A 17429-nucleotide genomic window follows, 5' to 3' on the forward strand; every position below is an offset into this window, starting at 1 on the left:
TCAATGTTAGGTCTCTGAGGGAGAAGTGTAGCTCTGATGTCATTTAGGGGCTGTACAGTGGAAAAGATGATGTTCCACAGTCTCATATGCATAGTCACACAAAGGACACATTAGAGGAAGTTCTGGTTTTATTCTGTTCAAGTGAAAGTTGAGCTGTACATGTTCTGTTCGAGGGCAGAAGATCGGGATCTGTTTCTTTCTCTGTAGGTGGTTGAGATTGTCATTTCGTTTTGTTGTAGTCATATGTTTCAGAACTGTTCTGCCTGTCTTTCCTTCACATGCACATAAAAGTGTATGGATATCATCGGAGAATAAATCAGTCTGATCTTGGAGCTGACGGCAATGTTCTAGTTGCTCAAAAAAACTTTTAGTTTGATCACTGAAGGTGTGGTCTGGGGTATCCGGGACAGTGTTTTGGTCTTGGAATCTTCATTAAAAATTATTGTTCCCAGACATTTAAAGCTACAGACAGTCTCAAGTTTTTGTTGTAATGTCTATGGTAATGTCAGTGCTAATGCCATTAGAGTTCCTTGTCATCAACTGGGTCTTCTCTGCGCTGATCTGCATGCCATAAGCCATAAGATATAATGGAGGCCTCTTCAAGATGATTTTCCAAGTTGGCCAACTCTTGCTCTTGTCCAGCTAGGCCGTTGATGTCAACGACAAAACATAAGTTTATAAGAGGGGGGAAAAAAGAAGTAGCACCTACCAGTGGCACCCTCCAACCACTGGCGAAGAGGAGTTGGTGGAGGAGTCAGAGTAGGAGGACAATTCCTGACTGTTCTTTCATCATTATCAAGTGCGTCAGTGGTTATTCTCTCTATGATGCTGAAGAGTGTGTGGAACAGCAGACATCCTTGGCATACCCCAATTGTGGTTCAGAACCATTCATCTATGTTGTTGTTATGATAGACTGCACTGTTCACCTTTTTGTCATATGTAGAAACATTCTACGGTTCTGATCAGGTTGGGTTGATGTTATACAGCCTCATGGTTGCCCATAAAGTTGCATCAGCATGCCAAACTTCAACGCCTTCATTAAGTCCATTATGATGTGGTAAAGGTTTTACTGGTGTTCCAAGTACTTCTCACAGTGTATTCCAATTTAAAATGAGCTCAGTTGTGTTCTTCCCTGCTCTGAAACCTGCCTGTTTGTGATGAGTTCACACATCTTCTCTGTTATTATGGTATACGAGAGCGAAAAAATAACCAAAATAGGAGCAAAAAAGCAAATAAATAAGATATATGAGTACAAATTTGAGCCTGATTTTTTATCTGGCTGTGTCACATAGTTAAAGTACTCAGTACACATTCTTATAACATATCTAAAATAATTGCCATATAGTAAATACTCAAGCACAGTACTTGCCAGAAATAATTTCAATTTGAATCCAGGTCATGAAAACATCCTTACTAAAGCAAACCACAGAAGGGACCTACACCTGACTCCAGCTCAGTAATAAGTTTAAAAAAATAGAAAGTGAAAGCCCCTTAAAATTACTTCTTCATCTGCCAGTTCGGAAACAGTCATCGGTGATCATGATTAGCCCCTCATTTTTCTGCTCAGTAGCTATAAACAGAACCTAGGTAATCCTGGTCCTTTTTGATCATCTGTCTGATTCTCTCAGTAAGATATACTTGGCCTCTTTTGAATTCTATTTCTTTTCAGTAACAACAAGCTGCTTCAAGTCTTTATGTTCATTCAAATGTCTTTGGAACCGCATTGTGTTTATTAGTGTCCACCCCAAACTGATTTCTTTCAGCACGCAGTCTTTTTCAAAATTTTAGTAGCGGTTTTACGGCGCTCGCAACTGCATAAGGTCATATGAGTGCCAGAAGACTAGAAGTGTCATAAGAGAGTAACAAAAATAAAAAAGAAGAAGGGGAGATAAGGACGATAGACGTTTGATAGGAAAGAAGGAGCAATCCATACCAGAGCAACTGCCAACCACCCACGCACGCAGTCTTTTGAAATTCTTTTCCTTAACTCGATCAGGGAATAAAACCTAGCAAAACTATGGCCAATAACTACAAACTCTTCTCATCCTAAAACTAACTTACGTCTTTGATCTTATCCCCATTTGTCATATGGTAAAACGTTTTTCAAACAATTCAAAATTTTCAGTATTTGAATCAATACCGACACGAAAACTACACCTGAGTGATCTATCATGTATGTGATACATCCAAGGGGAGAGACTTGCAACATATCTATGACATAAACATAGCAAAATAAAGTACTGTCAGCAAATACTTTCTGCTATCTATTGCTGGGAAGGGAGTAGACAAAGGGATTACAGAACTAGCTGTTTTCAAACTTTTGAACAGTATTTCGATAATTTTCTAGTTGCTTCTAGCCTGAATATTCGCAGAGTCTTTCTAGACGTATTTAAACATGTTATTCTTGGGTTAGATTAAAAGAGTTGGGTTTTTTCTGCTAAACACAAACATCTTGTCAAGCACCTAAGACATCACAATATTTTTTTTTTGAAAAAGCAGTAACTGACGTCCATACTGAACACACATGCACATACAGAAATGTCAGGGAGAAGTCAAGACAGCAAAACCTTTTTAGTCCTGTTTCTGTCAGGGTGCTTTTCCAGAATACTCATGTGTTCATGAGAAAATTAATAGTCCAGGTTTGAGCTTCCAAAGACCAAGTAACTATTTTTTTCCCCTAAAAGGCAATTGGACAAAGAATGCATTAGTAGTTGATTTCTGGGCTGAAAAATCAGCCTTGTGTAAGAAAGAGAGTTAATAGACAGATGTACCATATATATACCCATGCTAAATGCTTCAAATCAAACCTCACCATGTCACACAAATCAAATTGGAAACAAAACAAAATTAAATTCAGGAAAGTATTACCCAGAGACTGGAAAGATTTTTTCAGTCTCTAAATCACTATGACATTACAAATACAAGAGTAATTAAAAGTATGCAGGGCAAGACATCTTTTGGAAAAGAAATCTAATGGTCTAATTGATACAATGGAGTACACTTATAACGAGTCCTGAAACAACGAGAAGTCTGTTACAAAGACAATATTCTAAAACCCCGGTTTTTTTTCTCCTTCTTTATCTTTGTAAATAAAACACTGCTATTGCGCAATCAGACCATCATGCAAGTCGGTTATAATGGAATAGTGCTGCTGCTGTGCACAGCACACAGACCAATTAAACATATTATAAAATCTTGCTAGTTGAGAAAGTTGTTGGTGATCCAGCGAAACAAAGAATGGGAGAGCCCACGCGAATCAACAATGAAGGCCGGAGCGAATGAGTGGGGAGGGTGTGGCATGTGCAGACAAGCAGAACGCATCGCATGATAGGCCAGCCCAGTCTAGATTATCTAGGCATTCCGTGCCTCTCACTTTTCTGGTGCGGGATGGAGAGGTCACAATGCATTGATAGATGGATGGAGTGAATGTGTGACGTGCGCAAGCAGACGCAACACACCACAGGGTGTGGTGGGGTGGGGGACAACACAGCCGTCGAGTTAGCCTAGAGCCAGAGCCCCTTCTTTCTGATCACCAAGGCCGATTTGTCAACATTGCTAGTGCTAGAGAAAGAAACCTGATTCGATTTTTGATCAAATAAGACCTAGAGATCATGTTGAACAAATCATCATCAGGGGAAATACAAAAAGGAATAAACAGAACGCCAAACTCATAGATTAGGCCTACTTTATTATTTCCCTTGAATTTATTACTGGATCCCTTGTAACGAGAATCCTGCTATAACCGACATTTCGCACCGGTCCCCTCCCTCTCGTTGTAACAGGATTCCACTGTAATACACTATTCAATAGAACTTTTGCTAACCCCACAGGAAAGGAACATAATTTAACGAGCATTTTTAGACTAAAGTATAAGTTTTCAAAACAGCTGAAGAGTCCACATCTTTGCAGAGCACTTAACACAACTGCAATCTTGATGTACCTTGGTCTTCTGTGAAAGGAAATATTTCAGGCCCAATACTTATTAGTAAGCAAAAATTGCTGCCAGAAAGCATTGCCATTGCCAAAACTGATCGTTTCATCAATTTAACCACAATATATGAAATTCTAACAACTGCACCCCCCCCCCCCCCCCCATCCCCCAACCAATAAACAAAAAAAAACAACCACATTTCATACAAAGTCATATTCATTAACAGCTTTAGATTTTACTTAAAAGTAAAAAAACACTATGACAATGTGATAACTACAGTTCACCTCAGCATTTCACAAGCACTATCCCCAAAAACTGTTACTAAAAAAAAGACAAGACAGAAGTCTCTACTTACGATCCCTGTGCTCGAGAATAAGGAAAATGTGGGATTTTAGCCAAATCATCAGGGTGAATCATGGTCAGGCTCACAACAAGTAAAAGGAGTAAATGATCTCTCTAAACTTTGAAATTTAAAATGAACAGACCTGCTGACCCCTGAGTGGGCTCATAACTTATGGCAAGTAAAGACTGGTTATCCTTAATGACTAATCACAATAGTCTCTCTTCTTAATTTGATGAGGCATGCCATTTTCTTTCACTTATCCAATCATGAGTCTCAAAATTTGGATCGATCGCACTTCTTCTTCTCTTAACTGGACAAAGTTTATGGCTTTCAATCAGTGACAAGAGTTTATTGCTCATGTTAAAACGCATCATAGTATTGTAACCTCACCAATTATAATTTGAAGAATGACGAGCAGGCTCACTGCCAGTAGAGGCCCACATTACTCAAAAGCAATCCCTGAGTAGGGGCGCAAGGCTGTCAAGTAAATTCGTGCACAGAGATAAAAGACAAGTGTGATGGCCAGGGAAACAAAAGCATCAACAGTTCAGTTTGATGTGACGCCTCGAAAACCCCACCCATCCTGGATATGATGTTAGTTCATGCGAGGAAGGAAGGGGTCAAATGCAAGTGCAATGTTCGGGGGGGAAAACAATTGCATCGACGAATGCATATCTCAGCGTCTAGGGTGAACAATGTACCCACTCATCGAGCTTACAAAGGAGATGTGATCGTATTCGTGAGAGCGGATGAGAAGTATCGGTTAATACTTCCTGTGAGAGTTTTTGTATACTGTTTAATATATGTTTGTGTGTCTCTTATTTGTGCTTTCCTAAGTTGAGGTCTGTGTCAGTACATCATTATGATCAATGTCTGTCGGGGCTGTCCAGCACCTGTTTGATTATTTTTTTAAAAAATCAAATGTAGCTGTGCCACGGAGTCAAAACTGAGATTACAGGGGTTGCTGTCTTTTACTGGCATTTTGTTCCTGTTTCTAGTACAGTAGTCTCTTCCATGGATCCCACAGCTTATTATCCTGGCTAGCTAAAGATCCTCCTGTTTTAAGAAAACAAAATTTTGACCGCACAGAAGTCGCCCCTAAGAAGCCACCCTGAGGGGACTTCATTCAGCTAAGATCAAATTTACTTGATAAAAATTTCAAGTATATGCTCAGCTGATCAACCAAGAAGAAAAAATGTTGTGATTATGTAGTGCCCGACACATCCGCTCTCATGAATGAGATCACATCTCCTCTACCGATACTTCTCAAAGACAACTAGTAATTCAGACTTTTTATCTCGAGACAATGATTTCAGGCTTTGTTAAATTAAATCTGCCGAGGTCATGTGTTACTATGATCACATACATTTAAAAGTGATTCTTCTCTATAGTAATACAATTAGGAATAAGTATCAAAATTACAATCTTCATTGTCATAACACAAGTCAATTTTGCCAGGTTTTTAGTTATTGGTACCGGGTACGATAATAACACCTGTCACTTCTTCCATATCCTCAGTACCACCGTTACAGAGACAAATTAATTTTTGCTTCACTCATAAGTTTGACTTAAATAAGCACTGCTTCCAAATTCCAAAACGTTTTCTCAAAACAACAAAAAATGACTCTGACAACTGTGGCACGACCACAGCAAACTGTTCTCAACTCACACAATTAAGTCCAGAAGCCGTGAATCATTTAGATTTAAGGGTTACACTAATTCATCTGATGACCCGCCATTTTACCCTCTATTGTATTTCCTTTCAGTATTTGAAAAAAGCTTTCACTGAACACTGTCTAACAAAGCCCTATTCCTAGCAACACATATTTGAGACATACTTGCAAGATTGCATTAGAAAATAAAGCTGCTCGTATATTTAAGTACGATTTGAGACATCCTTTTCACAAAATCTACAAACAAAAACTTAAAGCGAAAGGACCTAAACCAGAACCAGATTAAAGTACTTCAATTTAAAGCACAGAAAAATCAACTTCAGCACTAAAGAATCTATGTTTAATATAAAACGACATTTTTAAAAACCCAGTACAAGCAAAATTATAAAAGATGCATTATTTCTACAAACTGGAACAACTTTCCAAAACAAAAAAACAAAAAAGAGGGGTTTTGGGTCCTAGGAATTCTGCATCAGGGACACTGGGTGAAAACTCGAGATACATGGAAGTTCAGTTTAGAAATTCCACCATTCATATCATATCTTACAGCTAGCTTTTGACACTGAATATGTAGTAAAACCAAAATAACACGAACTTCATGGGACTGGAGAATTTCTCTGTGATAAGCAGATTTCAAGTTTAAAAAGTTGCAGTGCACAGGGAATAAACCGGGGGGAGGGGGGGGATAAATTTGAAAACCTTTCATGATAGCCTGAACTTCATGTTAAACAGCTTCATGTTAAATACTGTATTAAGCAGTAGCGTATTGCAGAGATCAGTCTATTTTGCTATCTCGTGTTTTCCTGGGGTTTTTTTTACGAGGTACATAAAGTCACCTAAGGCACATCACAGTAAGTTCCATCACAGGGGACAATCATTCAGTAGCAAGTAGTCATTAAAAGATTCAGCAAAGTCTATCAAAGCATGAGCTTTCACATTAACTCCCCCCCCCCCTATTTATTGGATGTTTGATGTCTGGAGAGAACAAAATAGTACACACTTCAAAGAGATTAAAGAGACCCCAACATGTCCCAAAAAACTAGCAATAATTTCATTCTCCCCTGTCAAACACATGAAAATAAAGGTCAGAAACTCTGTAAAACTCTGCTAAGGTCATTTTCAAGACAATGAAAGACACATAATTCGTCAAGACAGGATTATCCACTTTCACGCAGCATGCCTAATCCTTTTTGGTCCCCTCCTTGAGCTCCCTCTTCATTTTGCAATCGCGGATTATTCTGTCAAAGTGGTCCAAGTAGATCAAGGAGATGATGCGAAAAATGCCCATTGTCAGAACCTGGAAGAAGAAGCAAAGGATTACATATCTATCTCCCCCGCTCAATAAAAGTCGTAAGACGCAGTGTGCTATTATCAGCTACGAGGCTCGAAAGACAAAAAAGTGACTTTCGATGAAATTTTTGTTTCTTGGATCTATTGAAAGTTTGATGTCTTTTGCTTCATTTAAGATAAAAATAAACAACTATAATCGACTATAAAATTTTATTTCGATTTATTTTGGAGGTGTGTGTGGTTTGTTGTGAGCCATGGTGACGAAATAAAGGAATTTGGACCTTGCTAGTGTGCAGCTGTGAGATTATTTTTAGAACCATTATCACATGGCCACCTTTCCTTCAACCAAAGATTCTCCATAAGTGGAGTATCTTTGCTTCAACGTTCTTCATTCGCAACTATTTTTAGATTTTGACCCCTTTTCAAGCATGAATGGTCAGAAATGTAAACAACTCTGATTTATAAAACGGAGTAAAAACAGTAACTTCTAGCTCACTTCAAGCTTGTTTACATAAACAGCTGACTGTGTGGGCGGGCCCTGCTAGTAGTGCTAGCTGTTATCGTCTGTTGATCTTTCAGTTTAACGCTTGGATTGACTTTAAAAATTTGTTTTTATTGTGTTTTAGTGCTTTTAAAACATCAATTAACCTTCCTCCAGATCTCTTACCAAGAGGCCACTGAGGTGGTCTATGTACACGTATGTGTGTGTGTGTGTGTGCGTGCGTGTGTGTATATGTTTGTATGTGTGAGTGTGTGTGTGTGTGTGTGTGTGTGTGTGTGTGTGTGTGTGTGTGTGTGTGTGTGTTTGTGTGTGTGTGTGTGCTCTCGTGTGTTTATGGGGCTATTGCAAACGTATAATTAGGTAGCGTAAACACGGCACATAAGCCGACTCGCGGCCTTCCGAGCGCCTGGTTTCGGTAAAATGGGGGTAATTCAGATCTCTGTTTCTTTGCTCTTTTGCTATAAAACACCAAATGCTGAACACTTTGAAAAAGTTCAGACTTTCTTCATTACAATAGTGTAAGTTGTTTGTATATTCGATTATTTGGAGCTAGAGAATTGCCGTGGAAAGGGAAGCCCCTTGCAGTCGGAATGCGTGGTCGGCCGGTTCAAAATTGACACCCATGCATTTGAATGCTTTGCAGAAAGATTGATGATTAAATACCGTCTTTTCATTGGAAGAGAACTAAACAGCTTGGTTTCCCGTGGTTATTATTTTTGGTCTTTGGCGCTTGGATAGCAAACCTTGAAAAAAAGCGTTTAAGTTTTCAAAGATCATTTTTAACACGAAATGTGTACAATGCGGGCTAAACAAGGTACAAATAGAAAGAACACTTCTTTTTCTATTAGAATAAAGTCATCGGCTAGGAATTATTTTGCATGAATCCTTCCGCGAAACTACCGGGAGCACTCAGTACACTACAGTATTAAGCCGGTTCGCTCGCTGCGGGGAACGATGCAGCGCTGTCCGAGACAACCCTCTGTGTTTTTATTGAAATAACGACAGACCATCGTGTTTGAGGCAATAAAATACTGATTTGTAATTATCTCATTGTCTTGAAAAAACATAAGGCTTCATTTCTTTGTTATAATGATTGTACTCTGTTAATGTAGAGATGTTTGGTGCACTTGGTACTCTTTTATTATCTGTCAATCATGGGGTTGCAGCCAGTTAGCGACTTCAGCAATATTATGTTAAATTGAAACAGCTGCCATTCTCTTAAACATTGACTGATAGGTAAAAGTATGGTACCAAAATTCTCAGGAGAAATAGGCCTTTCATATGAAACAGATGAATTTGATATGCAGCTACTTTGAAAATTTAGTATCTGGTGCTAGAGGATGCTAAAGTTAGACATCTGCATGTGACACAGTGACGTAGAATGTCCGGGTTCTGTAGTTTTTCTCCCCTTATGCTCCAGGAAGGTTGGCAGTGAGTTGAAATAGCCGAAATTTTTAAAAATCAAAATTAGGGGTATTAAGATCACATTTTCATAAAATTGAAGAAAAATCATGACGATTCCGCCAAATTCGTAATGATGGGCAGTCCTGTAATATAAGTCAGTAATTTCTGAATTGGCAGGCATATCAACAGGGCAACTAGTGGATACTTAATTCTAGATCCATGTCTTCTTTTCTTATTTGCGTTATTAAAGCTATATTTAGTCTGTATAAACGGAAGTGTTCATTGGGGCTAGATGTATCCTACATAAGGTCACCGTACTGAATGAAATATTTGGAATCAATACTTTCAAGAACAACAGTACTATAGACCAGACTATTGAAAGATTGTAAAGTATAAACGTACATACCGAGGAAAGACACATGAGAAGACAGACAATAAACAAATAGTCTGCAAAACAAAGAAAGCTCAACCTTGCATCACTGTTTTTGTGTTCATTTCTCATACTGAAAGGCCTGACAGTACAGGAACATCTTGAGTTATGTTGGAGTCAGACTTTTTTACTTCTGCATTACTTCCTAATCAGTGTTTTCATCATCATCATCAGAGCCCTCTGGGAACATTGACTCAAACTGTGACAAGCCTTGTTTTTGTTTTTTTTAAAGAGGGGTAGCCATTGTGTAGTTTTTTAGGTTGTGACAGACAGCTGAAAACCAAACAAAACTTATGTCAAAGAGAAATAACTTGTGCATGGCAAGACTTTTCATACTATAATGAGAGATCCTCAACTATACACAATAACCACATTGTAAATTTTGAAGAAAAAATTTTTTTAATTATCAACCTGTCATTCTTTAACAGCCTTGCTTCCTTCTCTCTACCCTAATCCTGTTCCCCGTAAAAAATAATAAGTCACCAAAAAACGAGTTCCCTGAAGCACCAAGTTCATATTTTCTTAGTAGCGTCAGTTTCTACCTGTTGGGTGGCCTCCATAATACTGACAACTGGGGAAAATCCGCAGGTAAGTGACGACAGCATGATGCCATCCAAACCCATAGAGCTGAAGAAACGGCCACGCTGTATCAAAATAAATAGAAAGGCTATTAGTCAGCACAATGTGTTTGTTTCAGAAAAGTGTGGGACATCAACGCAACAATAGTCATTTAGTGCACAGAAAAAGCAATACAGAGTGAGAGAGACAGTGATGACAGAGGGAAAGACAGCAAGTATGCACTACCTCCAACTACCCTTCAGAGTGAGCATAACTGTTGTGGAAACAACACAAACAGTGAGATCAAAGCAAACAGGCACAAATCATAGAAAGTAGAAAGAAGCACGTGTTCATTAACAGTGAGTATACGGGTTTAACGTCCCTATCAACACTATTAGGTTATTTAAGAGGCAGGACCTCCAATTTAACATAAGTCTCCTATAGGACTGAACCAAATGAATTGAGTGCCTTGAAAACTCCACAAAACGATCGATGCACAAGAACGCCCTGTTCATTAACACTGGTTAACATCCATGCCTATAATCTTAAATGTATGCTCACGATCAAAAGAAACTTGGCACCCCCCTATTCATCTGTATTATTCTATTTTACCGAGACGGAAATGAGTTTTCTTGATTAAAATATCTGATACATCGAATGTACAGGCCGAAGTCACAAATTCAGTAACGAATATATCTGCCATTGGCATCATCAACAGCAGAGCATCTTCGCCTCAATGAGTAAACTAGCCGTTGGAGAAACTGTTGAGGGATACTGTTCCACACATTGACCAGTGTTAATGAACAGGGCATTCTTGGGTATCAATTGTTTTGTGGAGTTGTTGTGACATTTGTGGCTAAAGATTAATGGCAGCAATCTGTCTGCCCAAATGATACCAGCAATGCATGCTTCCAACATGACAATGCACCAGCACGTCACGCACTTGCAACCCAGGAATTCTTGAAGGAAAACTGTTCACGTAATGAATCCCTGGCCAGCCATTTCGCCCGACATAAAAATTCTCCCACATGGGAATTGAACTCAGGTCTTCTTTGTGTGGTGTCAAAGTGTCTACCGCTATATCAAAGATGCCAGTGTCACCATTTCTTGCCCATATGAAAGACTACAAGTCTCTTACTCAGGGGCCAACCATTGGGGGCACATGCGCTAGAAGTACTCTTGCATTAGGATTGAAAGTAATTATTCCTTTATCATAACTGTTCTACAACCAGACCTGCAACTCTATTAAATCTAAAAATCAGGATCTCAGGGGGAAAAAATTGGGATTCGGTGAAAAAAATCGGGATCAACGACTAATCATCAAGGTGACTGCCAAGCTGACTAAAAATGTTCCTGGGGTGTCCGAGTGTCCATACAAATATATCCATGTATGCGGAGTCTAACACACAACCCCCCACCCCCCACCCCACTCCACCCCAAATAGGGTCTGAAAGACACTTCAACTTCAGCCAGTGAGCATGAACTTTAGTTGACCCAGTCACTGATGGACGGTCCCCGACACATGAGCAATTTACATGCCGAAGTCATATCACGTAATGTGAACGCGTCATTGAAACAGTCTTACTGATGGGTCTTGGTGACCAGCCCGACTAACCAGAGCTCGGACAAAACTTGTTTTGAAAGTAACAGCAGAACTACGAATAATCATTAACTCATTCGGGACGCATAGGGCATATACGGCCGACAGCCTTGAGCTCCGTTGGAGACGCATTGTGATAGCATTTCTTGACCGTTGTGGCAGTATAAATGAAGGTATTCCAGGGAACAAACTTTTGTTTGACATTGCTGGCCCATTTTTATTTTGTATTCACTTCTGACCACACAGCGTCGTTTTTTTGCGATTTTCTGTGGCGAATTGTGAAGGCAGTCGAGGCGACAAAGAACATGGATCTTCGAGGAGTACCATACAAAGAAGGACTATTCAGTGACAGGAACTATTACTTCACAATATTTGGACTGAAATTGTGTTGTGATATGTTTTAAGCTGCATTATATTGTTGTGCTGTCATTTTATCTTGCTTGTTTCAGCATTTCTTCACTGTCAACTTTGAGAAAAAAAATTTGTATGTCGCAATTGAAACAGTTATCTGGCCATCATCAGAGAATTCTGAGGGGAAACAAAAACTAAAGTAGATCTTGAGAATGTCCCAAATAAGAATGCCAAACCAATACTACTTCCATTATGTGCGAGCAAAGTTGTGTAAACTTGGGGCGAGTCTACTAAATCCGCAACGATATTTCGGAAAATAGTGTTCCAATTTCCTGCGGACAAAAAGCTTAACGGGTGCTTCCCGTGACAGGGAAAAACGCAGAGAAAGTTTTTAGAAAAATCCAGTGCACCAGACGGCACAAAAAATCTGGATACACGCGATGGATATCGGGAAAATCTGGGTGCTTCAGATTTGGGGCAAAAAATAGGGATATCCCGATCAACTTTACTTTGGGAGTGAGCTGCTTCAACTCGACTTGTCCAGACTGGTTGGGATACAAGATGACAATAAAGAGACAGAGATACTAGATGAAAAATCTTCTTACAGGAATCAATCACACATGTGTCATTTGCATGCCCTGCAAAGAGCAGAACCATTAGTGACCACAGACCACGAAGATGAATAGATGTTCCTTAAAACAACCTTTGGCTAATACCATAAGGATACCAAATTTCAACTGAGAATACAAAACATACAAAAGAATAATTTCAAACTTACCACAGTGTCGGCTAAGATGATGTTTGCCACATTGTCAGCAGAGAAGAGACCGGACGTCTCAGAGATAAGTCGAGTTTCCTCAGGCTGCAAACAGAAATGTATTGTAATTGTACATTACACTTTATAACCCCATTGACACAATATGACAATTTAGGAGGTGGGCTGCTTCGACCCTGCCTGTCAGGGCCAACCCAGACTGTGAAGGATGCAACGTCTAAGGAGACAGGCAGAGATACTCTATAATAGGCAAAAGGCCTAGCTGTTACACTATAGACACTGGTGGATGCATCAGAAACATAGCACATAAGAGCTTGGCAATTATGATGAAATTCACATGCTATACTATCAGTTAAATTTCTTCTTTTTTTTTTTTATGTAGGCATTTTGTACTGCCCCATCTACACAATTTAGATCATTTGGGAGGCCGGCTTCCAATCCTGCCTGCCAGGGCCAACCCGGGCTGAGAGGGATACAACATCCCAGCAGAAACACACAGACGCTCAAAAAAAACTTCCTCCTGACTTGTGGAAATGAACTTGGGTTTCCTGCATGCGACTGTGAAACACCTAACCGCTACACCACCAATCACCTGTATACTATCGGTGAGGAGCAAAAAATGGAAACAGACAAAAAGAAAGAACAAGAAAGTGATAGTACAAAACTGTACAGAAAGCATCAGCCAAAACAATATCACCCCCCCCCCCCCACTGGGGCAGAGCTACAGAATGAAGTTGTCTTTATGCCATTCCCAAAGGGGGGACATTAACATCATGTTCTTATGTACAGTAGAATTGCAAATGGGCCGATTTATCAATGTCATGCTCATACTGTGCTGAAACATAGGGGGTACTGCTGCTTTTTCTTTCCTCATCCTTACTATCATCATTTATCCTCTACCTCTTTTGTATGTCGGTCACTCTCTTGTGAACTGCTATTTCTGGGGGGGTTGGGGAGAGCAGAAAATGGAGACAAAAGCAGACAACAGAACATGATTAGAGAGCAGGAAAAGTGAAAGGAGAACATTTTTAAGAGAAGAAAATTTTCCATCGCTGTCACGTTTCGAACTCGGGACCTCATGAGAGGCGAACATAGTACCTCTAGACTACGAGAGCCCCCATAAACAAAGTACTCTATACCAGCTTTCAGTCACAAAGTACCCTGTATCCACTCAGTACCAAAACTTTTAATGAGCCCAGCACAAAAAAACAGTCATCCATATTTAATTTCTAAATGTCCTACAATTGTGGAAAACATCACAATCGCAGAATAATTCAGAGGTACACAGAAGCATTCATGAAGGGACACATCTCACAAGCTGCTGATTGGAAGGCGCTACTGAAAGTTTCCTCGTTTCTTTCCTTCTGCTGTCTTACCTTTTCCCAGCACTAAATATTCATAAATGAAAGTGTCAAAGTGCTTCTCTGTACCTAAACTTTTAACTTTCGAAAGTTTTACCGCAAATGCAACACAAATAGGTCATGTAAGTGTCAAAGATTAGAGGTGTAACTAGAGAGTTACACACAAAGAAAGCAAGGAGCAAAGCTGAGGACGATAGAGGTTTGATAGGAAAGGAGTAAAGTAAACTAAAGTAAAAGTCTTTGATCATATCTTAGTTTTCTGTTACTCTGCAAAGCCAGGGGTATTATAAAAACCAGATAGACAAGTATCTTTGATGAATATACCTTTGATTTCTGCTCCTCTGCAAAGCCAGGGGTATTGGTGTCAGGAGGAAAAGCAAGGGTCAGGTGCACATTGTAGGGTTTCACCTGAAACAGACACAGGGTCAGTAAGGTAGTGCCGAAAGACGCGAGCACAGACCTGTCACTCAATAAAAACAAATAGGAAGAGACAAATGCAATGTTTGAATCAACATAAAGGCCTTAGGATTCTTTCCTTTCACTGAAAAATTAGAAGGCAAAAGAGGCAGAGGTAGATCATGAATAACTTAAGAGAGCTTGAACTGAACCAATGAGTGGCGGAAAAAACAACAACAGGATAATAATATAAATGTCTTTTAACATCTGAGCTGTACTTCCAGGCTGTGTCAAAAGATTTATTGGGATTGAAAAAGATGGTGATTGTGTGGCCTCCTTTAACAAATTCTTACGTATAACAGTCTCCAGAGGCATAAGATGATCCAGAGTGGATCGAGATTTTCTGAATCCACACTGGAGACCACTTGGAGAACACATTGTTTTGAGAAACCACAAGAGTCATTTGTTGATCACTTTTCATACATAGACAACTCGTTAAGGCCATTGGTCTGTAATTTGATGGGTGTGCGTGAAAATTTCTAGAAAATTGAAATGATTGATATAGACAAAAAATAATGGAAACTTTGTATTATACAAGGCAACTTGTAAAAACTCAATCACTTTCAGAATTTTGCGTTACAGCTGTAGCATCTGCAAAGAAGATCACAGCTGACACCAAACAACCATTAAATTCAGAATATCAGAAATTTATAATTCGAAGCTGTTTTCTTTTTAAAAAAGCATGAACCAACAGGTATAAGAATTCATTCATAAAATCCCCATGCGTGTGTGTCTGTGTATGCAAGTGTGTGTGTGTGTGTGTGTGTGTGTGTGTGTGTGTGTGTGTGTGTGTGTGTGTGTGTGTGTGTGTGTGTGTGTGTGTGTGTGCATGTGTGTGTGTTAGAGAGAGAGAGAGAGAGAGAGAGAGAGAGAGAGAGAGAGTGAGAGTGAGAGTGAGAGAGAGTGTGTGAGTGTGTGTGTGAGTGTGCGTGTGTTTTGTTAATATTTTCCTCCACACTGAAGTTTTGCGTTTCAAATTTGGACACAACATTTGGAAGTCAAAAGGAATTTGTCTGATATTCATTTTAGATAAATCCACATAATAGTTTTGCTCTACATAGCGTGTAAAAAAAACAACCCTCAGCTATGTCCCCATTTTTGTAACATGACGCACTAGTTTGCGTTAGGCCAACCACTAAAAATCTTACCGATTGCGCCATGTTGCAAACTACAATGGTCTAACAGGCCAACAGAAGTTTGCAGATAGTCTTTCTCAAGTTTCCTTTGCCTGATGAGATCATGGTTAAGATTTGTAAAGAGCAGAGAGCTTTTTGCATTGAACATTTCCTCAACACAAACTCATTTCGTAAGTTTCGCACAAGGCATGGAAATAGTGTTAGAGTGCCCACCCTTAAGGCCTTCTTTGATGACAAGAGGAAAAATGGTCCAACAGTTAGGACCTGTAGAGAATCAAAACTAAAAACTCCCAAACACAACGACCATTTCAGGTTAAACACACACCGTTCGCACCCCTGTACATGTCACCAGGGTGCAGAATTCAGTAGATGAGCCCCATGAGACATCTGTCCGTAGACGGTGTCAGCAGCAATGACTTTCCTACATCTCAACAGTCTGCATTCTCAAGGCAGATCTTCATCTATGACTGTCCCATTTTCCCATTCGCGACGCTATCGGAGGATAGCAATATGTTCATGATTCCTCGATCTTTTTGAAAAGCGTGAACATTTCTTCTATGACATTTGTTTCCTTTGCAAAGCCCATATTCACCTTTCAGGTTATATCAACTCCACAAATGCTGTCTATTTGGGCAACCTCCCCCCCCCCCCTATTGTCTCTAGAAACAGCTCCATACTGAAAGGTGTACAGGGTGTGTGGCTTTGAGTACTCATGGTTGAGTGGATCCTTGTGTTTGGCCTCCACTGAACATTATGAATGACGCGTTAAAATGTGTCGAGTCCAAAGGAGGACGTAAAGACCATTTGTTCTCGAAATCCCAGAACTTAAAAAATATGTTTTTTAACTTTGTAAGAGAAAAGAAATATTGTTTAAAGGTTACAGAGATGGAAAGATTAGATTTTATAAATAAAAACAAAGGACATAACAAACCAATCGTTTTATGACTTTCCTAAAAATATCTTCTAAATTGGTGCATTTTGCATTTATGGGTGGTTTTTATAAAAGCCATTTCCATTTTTTTAAAATAGTTTCTTCTTTGTAAATTTTATGTCAAACAAATTCTTTTTGAACGAATTATATCTGCTCCAAATTACAACATTTTAGTACAAATTTTGTGCAAGATATTCAGAAAAAAGGTTGTACAGTATTATCTAAGCTGTCTCATCTATTAATGTATCACCATTGTAACTCAAATATCACCATGGGATCAATGAAGTGGAATTTATTTCATCTTAATTTTTATTTCTTAAAAGGAAAAAAAAAAAGGGCTTTAGGTTTACACTGCTTAAATTAAAGAAGCCCTGGGAAGTAAAATGTGAAAGAAGACTAGAGCTCTCACAACCACATGCCTGGGCAAACATCCATAATTTCAAAGCTAAATGATTGTACTCCTTACAGTTATGTTTTACGCCCCCATTAAAAAAAATTAATATTATCTTAGAAGCGGGCTGCTTTGACCCTCCCAATCAGGGTAGATCCAGGCTGAGCGAGATACAACATCCCAGTAGATAGAGGGAGATGCTCTATAAACAGAAACTCTCCCATTCAGGAATCGAACTCACCACTTCTTCTGCCTGCAATGAAGCAAACAGCCTAAACCATTAGAGCTGTGCACATT

At 39.3% G+C, this 17429-nt stretch overlaps 1 protein-coding gene across 1 annotated transcript in view; it reads right to left on the minus strand.

Moving 5' to 3' along the window:
• Window positions 1-5188: 5188 nt before the first annotated feature.
• LOC101846597 (3-ketodihydrosphingosine reductase) overlaps window positions 5189-17429 on the minus strand; it is a 33981-nt gene continuing 21740 nt past the window's right edge. Inside the window, exons 7-10 of the mRNA XM_005103598.3 lie at window positions 14543-14626; window positions 12861-12944; window positions 10116-10217; window positions 5189-7244 (exon numbers count right to left, since the gene is read on the minus strand). Coding sequence (XP_005103655.1) covers window positions 7128-7244; window positions 10116-10217; window positions 12861-12944; window positions 14543-14626 — 387 coding nt within the window. The 3' untranslated portion in view covers window positions 5189-7127. The remainder of the gene's footprint in view (window positions 7245-10115; window positions 10218-12860; window positions 12945-14542; window positions 14627-17429) is intronic.

Source organism: Aplysia californica, unplaced genomic scaffold, assembly GCF_000002075.1.
Source record: "Aplysia californica isolate F4 #8 unplaced genomic scaffold, AplCal3.0 scaffold00381, whole genome shotgun sequence".
Classification (NCBI taxonomy): Eukaryota; Metazoa; Mollusca; class Gastropoda; order Aplysiida; family Aplysiidae; genus Aplysia; species Aplysia californica.